At 27.9% G+C, this 20,027-nt stretch overlaps 2 protein-coding genes across 2 annotated transcripts in view; one reads left to right on the top strand and one right to left on the bottom strand.

The window, feature by feature from the left end:
- LOC134831020 (condensin complex subunit 2-like) overlaps window positions 1-1,143 on the top strand; it is a 40,607-nt gene extending 39,464 nt beyond the window's left edge. Inside the window, exon 5 of the transcript XR_010161987.1 lies at window positions 1,134-1,143. The gene's annotated coding sequence lies outside the window, so the exon portion shown is untranslated. The remainder of the gene's footprint in view (window positions 1-1,133) is intronic.
- A 7,530-nt stretch (window positions 1,144-8,673) lies between these two features.
- On the bottom strand, window positions 8,674-19,282 carry LOC134831374 (calcineurin-binding protein cabin-1-like). Its single transcript, XM_063845093.1, has 9 exons — window positions 19,133-19,282; window positions 18,853-18,966; window positions 16,946-18,724; window positions 16,768-16,889; window positions 14,815-15,909; window positions 12,686-14,246; window positions 11,773-11,936; window positions 9,664-11,703; window positions 8,674-9,055 (listed from the first exon to the last, which is right to left on the bottom strand). The coding sequence occupies exons 1-9, from the start codon at window positions 19,211-19,213 to the stop codon at window positions 8,764-8,766; spliced, it is 7,248 nt and encodes a 2,415-aa protein (XP_063701163.1). The 5' UTR covers window positions 19,214-19,282; the 3' UTR covers window positions 8,674-8,763.
- Between the last annotated feature and the right edge of the window lie 745 nt (window positions 19,283-20,027).

Genomic DNA, 20,027 nt, shown 5'->3' with positions numbered 1-20,027 from the left:
TTAATAATGATCAATTTTCAACACGAACTTCCAGTGCAAAGTTTCTCGATAAATTATTTATTTATTTTGAATATTGACATAAGAAATAAATTTTGTCGCGTCTTGTTTGTTTAATTTCAAGCGTGTCGCAAACATTTTTTTGAATTGGACCAACATTTTGATAACATGTATCTTACCTATTTAATTAAAAAAAAATTTTTTTAAAGATTTTTTTATTATTTCTAAAATTCCAATTTAAAAACATTAAAATAAATAAAAATATATATATTTTTTTTAAGTACGAATTATAAATGAAAATAAGAAAATATAAAAATTTCATTTTTTTTTTTAAATAAAGTTGAATCTTTTTGATTTTTTTCTCCTTTTTAAAATTTTTTATATTTTTCAAAATAAAAAAAATATATTTTTAAAAATAAATAATTAGATCTCATAAAAAATATGTAAATTAATTAAAACATTGAATATTTTTAATATGTATTTTTTTTATAAAAAGACTTTCTTAATTTAAATTTAATTTAAGTTTTTAACAAAATCATTCTTAATTTTTTTCCTTGGAGTTTCTTAAAAGATCAAAAAATTTTTTAAATACATTAAATTTTTAAAAATTCATTTGATGTACAAGTGATTCATGTTCTTCTCGAACCAACGAAACGTAAAATATTGAAAAACATCCAAAAACAAATAAATAAAAAACACATCCTCAACTGTTCAAAGTTTCATGAACTCATGTTTGTTCAAAAATTGCTGCTTAAGTCCTGCTTTTTAAGCAACGACGCAAATTAATTATTGAATAAAATGAAGAGCAACTGATAATTTCGACATCAGACAACAATTGAAGCTTAACTCAAGTAAATCAATTAAAAACTAAAAAAAAACAAATTTTTCAACAATATTTGAAAAACAAAAAAAAATGAAAAAGTTAACAATTCTCACCTTTTTGGTTGTTTTTGGTTTGGTATCATCAGTACCTTTGCCTCAATTTTCATTTCTTCAAGCACCTCTAAAATTGGTTAAAGATTTATCAAAAAGTAAAATTACAGACGTTTTTGGTTTAGATTTCAATTCTTCGGATGAAGATGAAGGTATTTATACCTTTTGGATTGAAAATGGATTAATACGGGAAGGAAAACCAGGCAAAAGTGATGACAAAAATGGTCCCACTTATACTTTGAGAAAAAAATCAACAGGTTGAAACTACTGCATAAACTATATTAAAATGTATTTAATGTTTGCATTGAATTTAATATTGAAAAAAATATCAAGTTAAAAAAATAAAATAAAGGTAGCTACAAAAATATTTTGTTTTTTTTTTAAATAAAATTTGCAAAAATTAAAAAAAAAATGAAAAACTTAAATTTATTCTTCTTCATAAAAAATTTGAATATTAAAATTCAATATAAATAACAAATTTTAATAAAGTTTCACTTAATGTTTAAATAAATAATAATAATAATAATATGAAAAAAAAAATAATTTTATATAATTAATTATATAGTTTATAAAAACTCATTTATTGTATATGTGACTCATTTTCTTCTCGAATAATCTGTAAAAAAATTAAACGTAAAAAATTGTAATAAACAACAAAAAAAAACATTCTCAACTGTTCAAAGTTTTGTGAACTTATTTTTTGTTCAAAACAAAATTTAAGTTACTCTGTTGCCATTTGAATCCTGTTTGCTTTTTTCGGCAACGACGCAAATAATTTTTTGATTAAAAAGAAGAGCGACTGATAGATTCGACATCAGTTAACAATTGAAGTTCAATTGAAGAAAGTTAAGGGAAAAAATATTTTAAAAATAATATTTTAAAAAAATGAAAAAGTTTACAATTCTCGTCTTTTTTGTAGTTTTTGTTTACGTTTCATCAATACCTATAATTCCGGGACTTCACGATCCTGTGAAGCTAATTCTCAAGCCCGTTACCGGATTGCTTGGAGATTCATCAAAAACTAACATTAAAGACGTTGTATACTCTCTTTCGCTTGAAAATGGATTAATACGAGATGACAACGTTATCAAAGGTGTTGTAATAAATGGTCCCATTTTGAGAATAAAAAAGGCAGATTAAATTTACTGCATAAATTATATAAAATGCATTTAATGTTTGCATTTACTTTAATATTAAAAAATAAATATCTAGTTAATAAAAATATATAAATAAAAAGTAAATAAAATAAAATTAAGGTAGCTACAAAAATATTTTGTTTTTTTTTTTTAATTAAACGTTTCATACTTCGAGTGCAAGAAATATTTTTAAAAAATAAAAAAATTGAGAAAATTAAAATAAAGACAATTTTCGTCTAATTTTCAAATAATAAAAATAAAAATTTAATGGAGAAAATCTCTTCAAAAAAAAAAAATTAAAAAATAAGTAGGTAATTTATTTTTTTGAAGGAAGAAAATCAAAATAAATAAATGTATTTTTTCAATTTATAGTATAAGAAAAAATTTTTAAGACAAATAAAAAAATAATAGCAACTGTTCAAATTCGTTTGAATTTTAAATAAAAAAAAACTTTTCACATCTTATTTATTTATTTTTTTCAAGTATCTGGATAAAAGAAGAAAAAAATATCTTGTTTTTTCGACTTATTTTTTTCAATAAAATAAAAAAATAAAAATTTAATAAAATCTTAAATGAATAAAGAAAAAAATTTATAAAATAAATTTTAATACAATTATCAATTATTTAGAGCATTTGATGGGAAATAATTTTTTTTAAATTAAAATCAATTAAATTAAATTAAATAAAAATTCATTAGTTTCATAAATATGACTCACGCTTTACTCGAACGTTAAAAAAACATTTAAAGTTACTCGTTTCAACGAAATAATTTTAAAAAAAAAAAATTTTCAACTGTTCAAAGTTTTATGAACTTTTGAAAAAAAAAAAAAATTGAAAGATCAATTTATTGAAGGAAGTCAAGGAAAATTTTCAAAAAATATATTTTTATTTAAAAATATTTTGGAACAAAAAAAAATGAAAAAGTTTACAATTCTCGTCTTTTTTGTAGTTTTTGGTTTGGTTTCATCAGTACCTGTACCTCAGTTGACAGAATCTCTACAACCAATTATTGATTTAACGAAAATTAAACTTGGAGACGCTTTAATTTTAGAAACAAGTTTATCGGAAGGAGCTGATGGTAAATATGTCATTGGGATTAAAAATGATTTGGTAGGAGAAGGAGGCGCAGGCATAGGTGGTCATATAAATGGTCCTACAGTAATTTTGGAAAAAATTCAGGAAGCTTTACCTGCTGTATAAACTATATTAAAAAGTAATATTTTCATTTAATTTAATATTAAAAAAAATATCTTTATCTAATGTATGTAAAAGTTAAAAAATAAAATAACAAAAATATAGAAATAAAAATATTGTGTTTTTTTTGTTAAATAAAATTTTTATAGTCCGAGTGCGAGAAATCTTTTTAAAAATTAAAAAAAGTAATTTAGTTTTTTTTTTTGAAAGAAGAAAATCAAAAATTAAAATTAGATTAAGAAATTAAAAAAAAATAATCATAAATATATTTAATTTTCAATTTATTTGTCTCGAATTTATATATCTTGTATTATACAAAATAACAAACGACAAAAATGACAAATAAAAAAATTTTCGTTTGAACTCCGAATTGTCGCACCTAGTTTTTTTCTGTACTTATCTGAATAAAAAAAAGATATCTTAGTTTTTATTATTTGCAATAAAAAAAAAATACCTTTATTGGAAGAAATATCAAAAATAAAATGTTTAAATATAATATATAATATATTTAAAACGTTTTTATTTTAGAAAAATATTTAAATAATTTTTATTTTTTTTTATAAATTTACAAATAATTGGAACTTTTTAAGTGATTTCAAAAAAATATATTTTTTTAATTTTAAAACTTTTAATTTTATTTTAATCATTTATTTCATATAGAATGACTGAACCAACGAAACGTAAAATATTGAAAAATACTCAAGACAAATAGATGAGAAAAAAACATGCTCAACTGATCAAAGTTTTTTGAACTTACTTTTTGAGAAAAACAAAAATAAAGTTACCTTGTTGCTGTTTGAGTCCTGTTTGTTTTTTTCTGGCAACGTCGCAAATTAATTTTTGGATAAAAAGAGAAGCGGCTGACAATTTCTTCATCAGATAACAATTGAATCTCAATTGAAGAAAGTCAAGTCAAAAAATATTTTGAAAATAATATTTTTAAAAAATGAAAAAGTTTACAATTCTCGTCTTTATGGTAGTTTTTGGTTTGGTTTCATCATTACCTGTACCTCAGTTATCATTTCTCGAACAACCTGCTAAAGTGGTTGATGATATAACAAAAATCAAATTTTCAGACGAATTTAATTTAGATTTCGATTTTTTGGATGGAATTAAAATTGGAAATTACTTTGACCTTATACTTGGATTTCTTGGACAAGGGGACTTAGGCGTAAGTGGTGAAACGACTGGTTTTTCACATTTTTCGCAACAGACACTTTCAAAACTTTTATCTATTTTAAATGCAGAGTAAAATGTAATGTTTCCATTCAATTCAATATTGAAAAATATCATATTATAATAAATAATATAATAAAATAAATTAAAGGTAGCTACCAAAAATATATCGTGTTTTTTTTTAATTAAACGTTTTATACTTCGAGTATTTTTAAAAAAATTTAAAAAGTTTTTTTGAAAATAAAAAAAAAAAATAATAAAATTGGAAATAAAAATAAAGACCATTTTCGTCTATTTTTTTTTAAATTTTAATGTATATATGGCTGGCCATATTTACCAAATTTTAATAATTGTCAATATTCCATAGAAAGTTTTATTTCAAGCAAGTTGTCAAGTGAAATATGTTTAAAAATTTAAATTAATTAATTTAATGTTTTTTAAAGGAGAAAATCAAAAATAAAAAAATTTAAATAGATTAAAAAAAATAATCATAAATATAAATATTTAATTTTCAATTTATTTGTCTCGAATTTATTTATCTTGTATTGCCAACTGCCTATTGCCAATTTTTAAGATAAATACAAAAAAATAGTCGCAACTGTTCAAATTCGTTTGAACTCAGAAAATAAACTTTTCGCACCTTGTTTATTCCTTTTTTTTCGCGTATCTGGATAAAAAATGAAAAAATATCTTAGTTTTTTAATTTTTTTTTTATTTTTTTAAAATAAAATTTGAATGAAATAAAATAGAATGAAGAAATTAAAATTGATTATTTCAGAACGTGTTTTTTTACCAAAATATTTAAATAATTTTTATTTTATCAAAAATTCATAAATAATTGGAGATCTTAATTTTTTTTTTAAATCTTAAATTAAATTAAATAAACATTAATTTGTTTCATATACATGACTCACGCTTCACTCGAACGTTAACAAAAAATTTAAAGTTACTCGTTTCAACGTTTTTTGTTATTAACAAAACGTAAAATATTAAAAAAATACTGAAAACAAATAAATAAAAAAAAAACATTTGCAACTGTTCAAAGTTTTATGAACTTTTGTGCAAAAACAAAAAAAAAACACTTTGTTGCCATTTGACTCCTGTTTGCTTTTTTCGGCAATGACGCAAATTGTTTTTTGTTTAAAATGAAGAGCAACTGAAAATTTCGACATCAGTTAACAATTGAAGCTCAATTGAAGAAAGTCAAGTGAAAAAATATTTTAAAATTATTTTTTGAAAAAAAAATGAAAAAGTTTACAATTCTCGTCTTTTTTGTAGTTTTTGGTTATGCTTCATCAATTCCTTTATTGACGTCAATTCTCGAAACTGTGAAGAAACCATTGAATTCTGTTATTGGATTGATTAGTGACACACCAGAAGCTGAAATTACCGAAATTATATACACTTTTTGGACTGATAATGGATTGATAGAAGAAGGAAACGTTGGGAAAGCTGATGATATAAATGGTCCCATATATATTATGAGAAAACAATTGGCAGATTAAATCTACTGCATTAAATATATTGTATATTAAAATGTAAAATGCACTTTATGTTACATAAAAAAAACTATCAAGTTAATAAAATAAAAAAAAGGTGGTTACAAAAATATTTTGTTTTCTTTTTCGAGAGCGAGTTTTTTTTTAAATTACAAAATGTGTTCAAAAAAATTTGAAAAATTAAGAATAAAGACTTTTTTTTATAATCTTTTATTTAAAAATTACTGTTTACAATTAAACCATATAAAAAACAAATACATATTCTAATGAAATATAGAAGATTTTTTTAAGTTTTTAAGAGCTAAAAATTAATTTAAAAAAAATTAATTTAAGAGATTTTATTTAAAAATAATAGAAATTTAAATTAATTCAATAATAAGAATTAACGTTTAACATAAAATTTAATTTTTTATCCCCATACCCCTCATGGGACAAAAAATGAAAATATTAAATTTTTTCTTATTCTTTATTTATTTAGTTTTTAATAACATTTAAGTGAAAATAACAATAAATTATTAATATTTTAAATATTTTTTTTTTATTTTATTTGATATAAAGTTATATGACTCATGTTCAACGAAACGTAAAATATTGCAATACTCAATAAATAAAAAAAATTCTCAACTGTTTTTGTGCAATATAAAACTTTGTTTGTTAGTTGAGTCCTGTTTGCTTTATCAGTAACGTCGCAAAATACTTTTTAAATAAAAAGAGGAGCGATTAACAATTATAATATCAGAAAACAATTGCATCTCAATTGATTAAAGTCAAGTAAAAAAATACTTTTCAATAATATTAATAAAACAAAAAAAAAATGAGAAAGTTTACAATTCTCGTCTTTTTGGTAGTTTTTGGTGTTGTTTCATCAGTACCTTTATTGTCTTCAGTTCTCAAGCCTGTGGAGCCTATCCTCGAATCGGTTGCTGGTTTAACAAAATTTGAACAGGACCCCGCTATCGATTTGCAGTACAATGTAATAAAAGGTCTTGATGGTCATATTATCTATATCGCTGAAACAGGATTAGGAAATGGTTATGTAGGCGGATTAGGTCACATAAATGGTCTTGGTGATTTTTTGGAAAAAATTGAGAAAGCCGTTGCTGATACACAAACTGTATAAAAATTCAATGCAATTTAATATTGATAAAATATTATAAATAAAATAAAATAAAATAATAAAATAAAGGTAGCTACCAAAATATTGTGTTCTTTTTAAAGCAATAAAAATTTATTAAAGAAATATTTTTTTTTTAATTAAAGAACTTAAATTAAGAAACTTTTTTAAATTTTTTAACTTTTGATAAGCTATAATATTTTATTTTATTTTTTAATAATGCTAATATTTATCTAAAATACGTAAACCTAACTTGGCAAAATAAAAAAAATTATTAAAAATTTTATTGTAATTTTAAAATTTTTAAAGAAATTTGTAAAAAAAATTTTAAAGAAAAAAATTCAAAAGGAAAAAAATATTTATTTTGTATGGGAGATTGTAAATTTAACATAAATAATAACATTTTTTCTTAATATTACCAAATTGATAAACTAAAATTTTTAAACTTAGTTGAAGTTATGTTCAAATAAAAATATTGTATAGTATAATATTTTCTAAACTTTATGATAGCTCTTTTTATAAAAATTTTCTTTTTTAAAATATATAACTTGAACTACTATAAAATTTATTGGTCAAATATTTTTATTAAATTTTTTAGTGCATTTTAAAAATTTAAAAAATTTCATCAAAAATTACTGGTTTTTAATCTATTTTCATAATTTTAAAAAAAAATTTTTAAAAGTTTTTCAATTTTTAGTCATTTTTTTTACAGAAAATCATATTTTAAAATAAATTTTCTTCTCTAAAAATATTTTTCATAAAATTACTGAACTGATTTTTTTGACAGAATTTTTGAATTTTGACATGAATTTTTTTTTTCTTGAAATCAATTTTAAATTAGCAAATTTAGACAGTTGAAAAAACATAAAAAATAATATTTAACGATGAAAATTTTGTCATTTTATATGAAAATATTATTTTAATTTAATATAAAATTATTAAGATTCATTTGATACATATATGATTCATGTTATTCTCGAATTGATGAAGCGCAAAATATTGCAGACAAATAAATAAATAAAAAAAAATGCACAATTGTTTAAACTTTTATGACCTCTTTTTGTGCAAAACGAAATACCTTGTTGATGATTTAGTCCTGTTTTTTTTTCTGCAACGACGCAAATTATTTTTGAATAAAAAGATATTCGATTTAAAGTTTCGACATCAGATGACAATTACATCTCAATTGAAGAAAGTCATTATTAAAAAAAAAATGAAAAAGTTTACAATTTTCGTTTTTTTGGTAGTTTTTGGTGTTGTTTCATCAGCACCTTTACCTCAATCGTCACTTCTCAACCCTGTGAAGCCTGTTGTCGCATTGGTTGCTGATTTAACCAACCTTAAAACTAAACCTGAGCTCCCAGTATCTGTCAATATAGTTGATGGATTTGATGGTTTGCTTAAAATTCCCATATCAAGTGGTATAATTGGAGTGGGAGGTCCAATTGCAGGCGGGCACATAAAGGGTCTCAATGAAATTTTGGAAATGGGTTTTGGTGTAAAATTGATTGATGAATAAACGTAATGCTTGTATAATAATATAAAATTGATAAAATAAAGGTAGCTACCCAAAAAATCTAATTTAATTTTAATTTTAGAAAAAACTTTCAAATAATTTTCGATTTTTTTTTATTTTTCAAAATAATAAATTAATGTGATGTTCATAATTTTTCCTTGATTATTTCATGAAAAATTGTTGCAGGCAGTATCGTTGTCAGTCGTCCAGCACAATAATGTCTACGGGGAGAGAAGTTGACAATTGTTTTTGCTTCTTACTCGAAGGAGGTCTTTGTTGTTGCTGCTGCTCGTTCATATTTTTCAGCAACGATTGACCTGAAGACGGCGGAATGGATTTTGGTGTGTTGTTGTAGCTATTTCGCGACATATCCGATGGTTTTTTGTTGTTTTGAGGGATGGGACTTTGAACGACGGTATTTCGGGATTGATTCGCTTTTTGCTTCTCGGCGAGGATTTGTTGGAGAGTCTTCGTTGGTTGACTGAGTTGACTAAAAAAATAAAAAATATTTGATTAAAAAAATTAATTTTCTAAGAAAAATAACAAAAATTTAAAAAATCATGTCTTGTGAATATATTTTTTTTTGTAAATTTTTAATATTTTTGAAAATATTTTTTTTTAAACTTATTTTTTAAGAATTTTTTTAACTCTATAATTTTTTTTTAATCTTAAAAATTTTAATTTTTTTTTTATTTTTTTTTTAATATTAATTTTAGTAAAAAATTTTTCTGAAAATTATTTCTTTTAAATTTTTTAACAAAAAAAAAATGAATAAAATTGTTCATCGATTATTATTTTTTTTACTTTTTTCAAATTAATTTATGATTTTTTAAATAAAATATTTTTTTTTTATTTCACAAAAATTAAGAATTTTAATTTTTTTTTTCTAAAATTTAAAATATTTTTTTTAATATTTCTGAAAAGTGTAAGATTAAATTTAATTTTTTCGATGTTTTAATTTTTTTTAATTTATTTTTTTCATAATTATATTATTTTAACAAAAAAAAAAAAATTTTTTTTAATATTTTTTAACTTTTTTAATTTTTCCTTATTTTTTTAAATCTTTTTTAATTTTTAAAATATTTTTTCAGAACTCACCTCATATAATCCATCGAAGGCATCTGCTGTTGCTTTTGTTGTTGTTTATACGAATTCGACGAATTGCCCGAAGTTCCCATGTACAACGAAGCCGGTGAAAAATTATGATTTTGCTGACTTTTCTGCTGTTGATGCGATAACGGCGTCGAATTTCTCGCAGGCACAGGATTCGTTCGACTCGATCCGCTGCTGTTTGGCGTTCCTGGTTTGCTACTTCCTGCACTTCCCGCCGGACTCAAACTACTGTGACTCAGCACGGGACTCACAGATATTTCGGGCAACTTTAAATTCGGAAATTGATTATAATTTCCTCCTTGCGGCATTTTATTCGGCACTTTTGTCGTTTGTTTCATCTGCTTTTGATTGAAATTCTTCGGCGAATCACGTCCTTGCTTCTTGGCGGCATTTTTTGTGCTCTTTGTCAAGTCAATCGACGAGCTCAGCGTCATTTGTTTCGCGAATTCCAGCTGGAAGGGACTTTGCAACTTCGCTTCGGGGATCACAGAGATCGATGGAAGCGAATTAAGTCCCGGAATGTTTTTATAATTCGTCGTGTTTTGCGATTTTTTCGGTTTTGGCGGCTTATTTGAGGCATTTTGCGAGTTGTTATTCACAGGAGTGACAGTTAAACCGACATTTTGTTGCTGTTTCGTCGTCGATGGCGATGATAAATTACTCGAAGAAGGTATCGCTGATGCCTTGGAGGGACTAATTGTCAAACCACTTGGCGTTGAAATCACGGGAGACGGGCTTTGAGCACCCGAAGGCGTAATTGAAAGCGATTTCGGGAGATCCATCTTCACCAAATCCGCAAAACTGAGTTGCGGCAGACCCGAAGGCGTGAAATTAACGGCTTTCGCATCGCCCGAATTCAATTTTTGCTTCTTTGGTTTGGGTTTTTCGTGCGACGGAGTGTTGTACTTTTGTTGTTTCGACATGTAATCGTTCGCCATGGCTTGTAATTTGCCCGAAGATGAAGTTGGAGCGTTATTTGGTACCGGCAACACTGAAACTCCGCCCTTCATGGCGATATCTTTCAATAAACTCATCGGATTTTGACTTCCTGACGTCATTTGAGGCGGTTTTGGTTTCTTTTCCTTCTTCGGTTTGTCTTTTTTCGTCGTATCAACGACTTTTTTCGGTTGTTGTTGTGCCATTTTTCCGCTGGAATTGCCGCCAAGACCCATCGCAGCTGACATTGAGCCTAATCCGCCGCCTGCGAGCACGTCTTGCATGTACTTATTCAGAAATTGGTTGTAATTCGGAGCCGATGACATTGACGTTAAGGCACTAAATTGCGAATACATGCTCGATTGTTGTTGCAAAAGCGACATCAAAGCCATCGTTTCGATCGTACTCAAGCCCGGAGCGAACGGATTCAACGAACTAAGTGCTGACTGAGCATTCATCATGCTTGCAAGTGTCGCAATGGAGTCTTTGTACGCTGAACTACTCGTTGCCGCATTTGCTGTGTTCGCCGAAATTGACGACGAAATCGGATTTTTATGCAAATCTTGCAATTTTGCCAAATCCTGCATGAGCGATGGAATTTTCGAAGGAGAAATGTTCGGAATATTGTTTGGAATCGACATCTTTGGTGGTTTTTCGATGCTTTTACGAGGCTTTGACACTCCCGGAATGAACGGATTTTCTCCATTTGTAGGACGAACAGGAGGTTGAGACGCCAAATCAGCATTGCCCCCATCCGCAGCGAGTTTTTCTTTGTATTTTCGATATTTTAATTCGTGTTCGCATAGTTTTAACGCTAAATCAACACAATTTGCGTTCTCCGGAAGCGTTACTTTGTCTTCGACATATGCACGATACACTTCTGACATGACAGCTCCAAACAAAGAGTCCTTTTGATTCATATATTTCATCGATTTGCGATGTGCTTTGCTTATGTCAAGCAACAAATTCATGATGGCAGTCTCATTTTTCGCTTCCACGTGCTTTTTCAGGACGGAACGGAAGGATGCGACACAGAACATGATCGCTTTTTGGAATAATTCGTTGCGTTCTGTGTCTTTCAGGTATTTTCTAAAAGAAAAATTTTCATTTTTAATTATATTTTTTGATTTTTTAGTAAAAAATTGAGAAAAAACTTACTTGTCAGCATCCGGTGTGCGATTTAAGTGAATCGCAAGATCGAAAAGTGTTTCATGATCACATAATTGTTTGAGAACATCCAAAAGTACGATTACACATTTCGTTAAATGTGATGAAAAGTTGCCCGGGCGATCGATTTCTGTTACAGGAATCCTCCAAATGCCCTAAAAATATAAATTTTTGATTAAAAATTATTTAAAATTTTATTTTTTTATTTTTTTCAAATTTTTTATTTTTATGAAGGGGGGGGGGGGGGGAAAAAAAACTTTTGAAAATTCAATTTTTTTAAGCAAAAATATTTATCTTCAATTTTTTTTTTCTTAAAAACTTATTGTGAATTAAATTTATAAAATTATTTTTTTTTATTTTTTTTTTTAATTTTTTTTTAAGTTTTTTAATTTTTAACTTTTAATGCAATGATATCAATCTTAAAAATTAAAAGCATTTTCGAGTTGAATTTTTTTTTAAATAAAAGAAAATTTTTTTGAAAATTTGAAATCGAAAAATAAATAATTAATTTTTTATTAAATTGCAAATAATTTCAAAGATTAAAAAACCTTTAAAATTTATCAATTTACAAAATTAATAAAAATTTAAAAAATTAAAAAAAAATTAAATTTTTAAAATTTTGAAAAAAAAAGTTTTTTTTAAAATATTTTTTAAATACAACGCAATTTTTTTTCAAAAATTATAAAAAAAATAAAGAAACTTAAATAATTAATTGTTAAAAAAAATTAAAAAAAATTTTTTTTTTTGTGAGTAAAAAAAATATTTTCTTAAAAATTAAAAAAAAAATATTTTTTAAAGTTTAAAAAAATATTTGAAAATTTATAAATATTTTTTTTGAATTTTTTAAAGAAAATTTCGTGCTAATTAAATAATTTAAATTTTTTGGAAAAGCATAAAAACTTACATTGAAGAAATTATTATTCTTCCTTTCGGTGAAAAGTCCCGTAATTTGGCTCCCAAGTGTCGTTTTGTACGTGCTCAACAACAACAATCGACAATTTTCCAACGACTTTGTCTCGCCAGTTGCATTCATGAAGTGATTCACCAACCGATAGATACTTTTGTAATGTTCCGGAAACCGCGTAATGCATTCCTCCAAATTTTTGATGCAAATTTTGTACAAAGCATCAAAATCCGCCTGTTTCAAGGGTTGGTCGTCCCTTTCCTCCTCCGGCGCTGACGACGAACTTGAATCTGAATCAGAATCGCTGTCACTCGATGACGAGGATCCCGATCCGGAAGACGACGATGTCTTGCTTGAGGTGCTTGTTGTTGTTATTGTGCTTTCTTGTGATCCGCGACGCGACGATTGTTGCTCAGTCTTTCGTAATTCTTTCAATTTTGGATCGACGGGACTTGGAATTGATCCGTTCGAGAGTTTATCGACGCCGTTGACGATGACACTCGTGGGAATTGAGGTAACAACGGGATTTTCTTCGAGAACGGCATCGCCGTTGTTCAAATTTTCCGTATTTCGATCCTTCACAGACTCATCTCCTTCGAGTTTTGGAACTTTTTGTGCCTCGCCATTCTCGGATGTGCCATTTTCCGTTGCAGAAGTGCTTGGAATGGCATTCGGGGGAACTGAATTTTGCATTTCTGTGGCTTTTCGTTTGACGGCAGGTGTTCGGATCTTCGCCCGATTGAAGGCAAACGGAGAATTTGCGACTTCTTTCAGTACACGATGGAAAATTTTCGCTTCTCCCTTCGTCACATCCTTTTTTCGTTCCAAATATTTGATGATGGAAGCCGTTATTCGATAGAAAACTTCCAGCGCTTCAATTGCCAAGTTCGTTGGATTGCTGTGATTGATGCGAATCGGGTAAGTAGCGCTATTTTCGTACAAATAACGAGCCGATGCGAGATAATAATCCAAATATTTCTCCGGAGATTCTTTCCGTTTCTCACTTATTTTGCCCAACATGTAGTAATAAAGCCATTTTTCGTCTTGTCCTTCTTCCTCATCCTCGTTTTCGCTCTCTTCGCCGCCATTTTCTGTCCCATCGACGTCTTTTCGCTTACTTTCGACCGCTTTGCAGAGTCGAATGAGGTTCGAAAAGGCATTGTGTGTCAATTCCAAGCACTCTTTTTTCTTTTTTTCCACAAATTCGAGCTCTTCGGGTGTTAAAGTGTCACTTCGGAGTTTTAAGAGGCGCGAACAATACGAATGAAGGTTGTAAGTGAAGTTTCCAAATTCAATCCAAACAACGCGATGTTTGTCGTTCAAGCGTAAACATTGTTCGTAACATCGCATGACCTTTGCAGCTTCTTCCAAAAAGTCTTTTGGGTTCATTGGATCACTCGAATTGAGTTTGGACTCGATTTTATTGCTTTTCGAGAGACTTAAGCCTACCCAAGAGTCGAAACGATTGGGACGCAGTGTGAGATCGAGCACGTAGAAACGACGAGCTTTTTGGAAATCCTTATTTTTGAAGTGATAATCCGCTCGAAGGTAATAAATTGTCCTAAAATGATAAAAAAAAAATTAATTTTAGGTCATAAAAAATTAAAATAATTTATATTTTTTTTTTTAATTTGAATAAAATTAATTAAATTAATTTTTCTGAGGGTTTGTAGTTTGAAAATTTTTTGAAATTAAGAAAATTTAATTTTAAAAAAATTAAAATAAAAAAAAATAATTGTTAAAATTAAAAAAAAAATATTTGTAAAATTTTTAATTTTTTAATATAAATAATTAATTAATTAATTTTAAAATAAAAATTAAAAAAAATATATTTAAAGTCGAAAAAAATTTTTTTTAAATTGATTAAAAAAATAATTAAATTAAATTAATTAAGTTTAAAAAATTATAAATAATTAAAATTGTTAAAAATAAATAAAAATGGTAAAAATAATTTAATTAAAAAATTAAAAAAAAAATTAAAAAATTTAAATAAAGAAATTAATTTAAATAATTAAAAAAAAAATTATGGAAAAATTCAAAATTTTTATAATAATTAATTTTTTTCTCTATTTAAAAATTTTTTAAACATTAAAAAAAAATTAATTTCAGGTCAAAAAATAAAAACTTACTGTATTCTCTGTGGCATAATGTTCATCTCGTTCGGCAAAACAGGATTTGTTCCGCTAATAAAGTCCTTTATCGAAGTCGTAAACTGCGAAATATCCAAACATTTCGGCATAATGTTCAATATTCGTGCCAAAAGTGACTCCATATCCGAGCTAATCGACTCCAACTTGTAAGAATTGAACTCTGGAAGGTTGTCGGGGCGATAAATGTCGAATAATTGAATTGCGCGCTCCCACGAAAGATCAATTGGCTTCGTATCGTGCTCTTCAATGTGCTTCGAACGTACTCTCTTTGGCGGATAGCCGTACAAGCAATAAGTCGTTTGTTCCAACATCTCCATAATTATCTCGCGCGAGTGTTCCAGTTCGGGAGATCTCAATCTCGGCGTAATTTCATCCAGAATTTTCATCAAATATTTGCTGTCGTCGCGCGAACACCACTTTTTCCTGCCCAAAAAGTCGTGAGAAGTGAAAAGAAGCGACACGCTATTCGGCATCGACTCGTAAATGATGGATTTGAGTCCCAAACCGTCGCCTTCCTGCGCAATCGAAAGAGCTTTTTTGCGTGCGACAGAGTTCAAGTCGTCCGTTCGTTGCACAATTGGATACAAAATCACCCATGGGACCTGAACGTTCAACAAATGATTTTGCACGGATTTGTTGTTGTTTTCCGTATTTGTGTCGAGCTGATGTGTGACGACGCGCGAGAGAGTTTGCACGAGACGCGCGAGATATTCATCCAAAGTGTACAAAATGTCGTCGTCTTCTTGCTCGAGCAACGCCTCGAAATAGTCGAAAATGAAGTTGATTGTCTCCGCCCATTCACGACGACGCGGATGATGTACGGGCGCTGCGAGAAATTCATCGACGCCGTAACACAAACTCATTTCCATCCATTTAAGGCACTCGGAATACTTTTCTTGACACCACAGCGATTCGAGCAACATCTGAATTTGTCCGTGGATGTTGAGGACGAGAGATTTGGCGAGATCTCCGCGAATTGAGCTGCTGTAATAAATGCTTTGCTTGAGGACTTCCGCCAATTCTTCGTATTCTCCCGCTTGATACATTGCTTTTGTGTTACGGAGACTTATTTTTCTGAAAGAAAAAAATAATAAATTTAATAATTTATTAATTTTATTCAAACAAATTATCGAAAAACTTTCAAATATTATTTTTTTACAAAATTTTTCAATTTTAGTCAATTTTTTTTAATGAAATTTGTAAATTTTAATTAAAAAAATTCCCATAAAAAACTTAAAAATTTTTTAAAATATTTTTAAATTAATTTTTAAAAATTTTAATTTTTTAAAAAATTGAATTTAAAATCCAAATATGAAAAAATTGGTTAAATTTTTAATAATATTTTAAAATATTCAATAAAAATTTTAAAAATATAAAAAAATTAAAAAAAAAAAAATTTAAATAAAATTATATTAAAATAAAAGTTTTTAAAAAAATCAATTGAAAATTAATAAAAATATCAATTAAAATTAAAAATATTAAATTTATTAAAAATATTATTCAAAAATTTATGATGTTTTTATAAAAAAAAAATTAAATATTTTGAATAAAAATTTTTGAATGTTGATTTGAAAAAATTTGTTAAAAATTAATTAATTTTTTTTTTTTATTTTAAGTCCAATTTTAATGAAAAATTTAATAAATAAATGTTTTAAAATTTCAATGAAAAGTCAAAAATTAATTATTAATAAAATTTAAAAAAAAATATTGAAAAATAAAAAAAAAAATTAAAATTACAAAAAATAAATAAAAAATATTATTTAAAATAAAAATGATAAAAAATATAAGATTGAATAAATTTTAATAAAAATTTTAAATATTGTTTAAAAATTTAAAAAAACATTTTTTTTTGAAAATAAAAATTTGTTAAAAAATTTAATAAATTATTTTTAATTTTTGCAAAAAAAAATTAAAACAAAAAAAAACACATACCTCCTTATTTTCATAATACTGTCGTTGATTATCTTAACATTTATGAGACTATTACTACTCTTATCTAAATTTGGCAACATTAACGTGTATTCGGGATCTCGACTTTCGATCGATGTCTTCAGCTAAAAAAAAAAATCAAAAATTTTTTTTTTTAAATTTCTTCAAAAAAAAAACTTACATTTTCCAAATAATCCAAAGCCTGTTCAAAATTATTCTGATTAACGTTCATCCACACGAAGATCCACATGAGTCGACTAGAGAATTCCAAATAAACGTTTTGCGCGAACAAAAAGAATCCAACGTAAAATCGCAGTACGGTACAAAGTTTTAAAATTTCCGCCGGGATTTCCGTCGTTTCGTTGTTGTTAACACGGAGCTCCAAGTAAAAAAGTGCGATTCTGATGTTAAATTCGAGTTCCTCATCGCTTACGAGGTTCATTGTGTCATAATCGAATATCGTGCGGTAAATTTCGTACACGGCGCAGTACATTTTTCGCATCTCCTCGGGCATATGGAGTTTCCAGAGCGACGCGAGATGCTGTAAGTACTTTTGCATGACGACGAAGAGATCGAACGCGGGCATTTCCTTGAGTTCGGCAGTAAAATTATCAAAAGTTTCTTTCGTGGCGACGTTAAATTCCTCCAAATTGTAAGTTTTTGCGGCTTCATCGTTCGCATTGAGGGCAGTTGTGACAGCGTTGCTATTGCTTTCTTGAGGCGCGAGTGAATTTGTCGTGTCGTAACTTTTTTCAAAGTATTGCGGCAGTATCCGACGCAAAAATCCATTAATTGTGGCATCAATTAACTCAACGGGCGCTTGTTCGACCTTTTTCCTGTTCGAACGACGATTTTTATGCCATCCCCATTGCTCGAGAACGGTAAGTTCACTGCCTCGTCGTCGTCGTTTCGAGTCAGATTTCAACGCAGCGATGTCTGAATTCGATTCTGCATCGTTTTTCTTCCCGTTTTCCGTGTCAGTATTGTCTCCGCCTTGAAACGTGCTGTCATTTTGACTCAAATCCGCGTTATTTTCAGCTTGAACGACGTTCTCTGCGGGCGGTTCGTTCTCCTGATTGTCTTCAACTTCCATGGGAGTCACTTCGGGAACATCTCCATTGAGCTCCGAGATTGTGTTGCCAGGCGTCATGGGAATTTCAAGTAATTCGTCGTTGTTGAAGAGATCAAACATGCCAGGAGATGGTTCGGGAAACGAATTTTTTGACAATTCATCGGGACTGAGATCGTTCAAGCCTTCGATCATGGGCTCAGGTTGCTTTTCCGCATAAAAATCGTCAAAAGTGTACATTTGAGTGAGGCTCAGTTCATTGTCGGAAGTCGCTTTTGTGTATAATTTTGTTATTAATGTCCCAAACGACATCCAATCGAGCGTTTCCATGCGAAAATCTGACGTGTCGATGGTTTTTGAGGCAGTTTCTGTTGATATCTCGTCGTTTTCCGTACGTTTTATTGTGAAAAATCTCGAATTTCCGCTGTGCGAGACGTTTTCCAGCACAAAATCCCCCTTTTTGTAGCATTTTTCGAGCATCGGGATCATTTCGGGGTAATCCTCGTTCACTTCGACAAGCACATCGATCGCCTTGCGATGCGACGAGTTGCGATTGTAGCAATGGAGAGCCTGCCCGTATGCTGCTCCGATACTTTGACTCGCACACAAAGCATCGAGAAGCCCGTTCATCGATAGCCAATGGTTCGGATTGAGCTCTTGACACTTTTGGAAGGCAAATTGCGCTAAAAAGGGACGTTTGATGCCCAAAGCCAAGTATCCGATGCGATTTAGCGTGAAAATGTCAGTGTCATCCATCTTGACGGCTGACAACAAGTAATTCAGTGCATTCTCGTGCTGGCCCAATTCCTCACACAAAAATCCCAAATTTCGATACGTGTTGTACTTGACACTGAACAATTTATTTTTATCTTTATCACATTTGCCATCCAGCTGAAAAACACAAAAAAAATCGTAAAAAAATTTTTTTCGCCAATTTTTTGTTGTTTACATACTGCGACGACACGTAAACGAACGTGTGTCGCACGTACAGCGAAAAAAAAAATTGCACACGCACTTACCTGATCGAGTGCCTCAGCTTCCAGTAGCTCGGTAAACAGCTTAATTGCATCTTCTTTCCTGCCGTCACTTTTGAGTTTGAGCGCTCGCAAGTACTCCGAAACGATGATAGTTTCCTGCGGAAAAAGAGTAAGAGTCACATTTGAGTTGCGATCCAGCGGCAAAACTCGTAATTTCCTGTCAAAAATGCGACAAAAAATTTCTTGCAACGCTTGCCGTCGTTGCCGCACAAAAACACAATGCAAAATTCGGGGGAGCATGTCGAGCACTTTTTGCACGTACCTCAGCCTCTTTCGTCACTCTTTCCGTGTCATCTTCGGCGCCATGCACTTCCTGATCATTTAGCGCTTTGATTCGCAGCATTTTCTGCCCGAATTACCACAAATATTTACATGAAAACTTTTCACTTTTGTTCAGCACTTCTTTTTTTCGACCTTCTCGCACTTTTTTTGACGTTTACACGACAGGGATGGCGAAACGGCGGGATTTTGCAAAAGAGGGCTCTTATCTATTTGAAAAGAAATTTTGAATTATTTTCAAAAACTTTTTTAAAATATAAAAAATTTATATAAAAAATTTAAAAAAATTATAAAATGAATTATTTTTTTAAAATATTAAAAAATTTTAATTTTTTTCTTAAAAATTTTTGTTTAAAAAAATGAAAATAATTTTTTTTTTGAAAATTTAAAGTATTTGATTCAAAAATTTGGATTCTGAGCAGATAAATTGTAAAATGTTCATTTCAAATCGAAAACATTTAAAATGTTTAATTTTGTTAATTCATAAAAAATTCTAAAACAAAATTTATTTTTGAAAATATTTTTCGAAATTCAATAAAAAAAAATCTAAAACATGAATTCACTATTAAAGAAAATGAAACGAATAATTTATTTTTGTAGCTCTAACTAATTATTTTTTGAAAAAAAAAAAAATATTCTTAATGACTTTTGGTCATTTTCGTAAAAAAATCAAATTTTTAATTCATTTAGTGAAATTTTTTATTGGTTAAAATATTTTTTTTTTATTTTAAAAATATTTTCGATTTTTTTTTACTTTTTTTCAAATTAAAAATATTTTTTAGAAATTTTATATTTTTATTTTTAGATAAAAGGATCTTAAAATTATATCTTTTATTTTTGATAGCTCTAAAAAAATTATTTTTAGAAAAATGATTTCT

The sequence above is a fragment of the Culicoides brevitarsis genome, chromosome 2 (genome assembly GCF_036172545.1).
Source record: "Culicoides brevitarsis isolate CSIRO-B50_1 chromosome 2, AGI_CSIRO_Cbre_v1, whole genome shotgun sequence".
Lineage (NCBI taxonomy): Eukaryota > Metazoa > Arthropoda > Insecta > Diptera > Ceratopogonidae > Culicoides > Culicoides brevitarsis.
The sequence above is the reverse complement of the archived record's forward strand: the minus strand, read 5'-3'. Positions and strand labels throughout refer to the sequence as shown.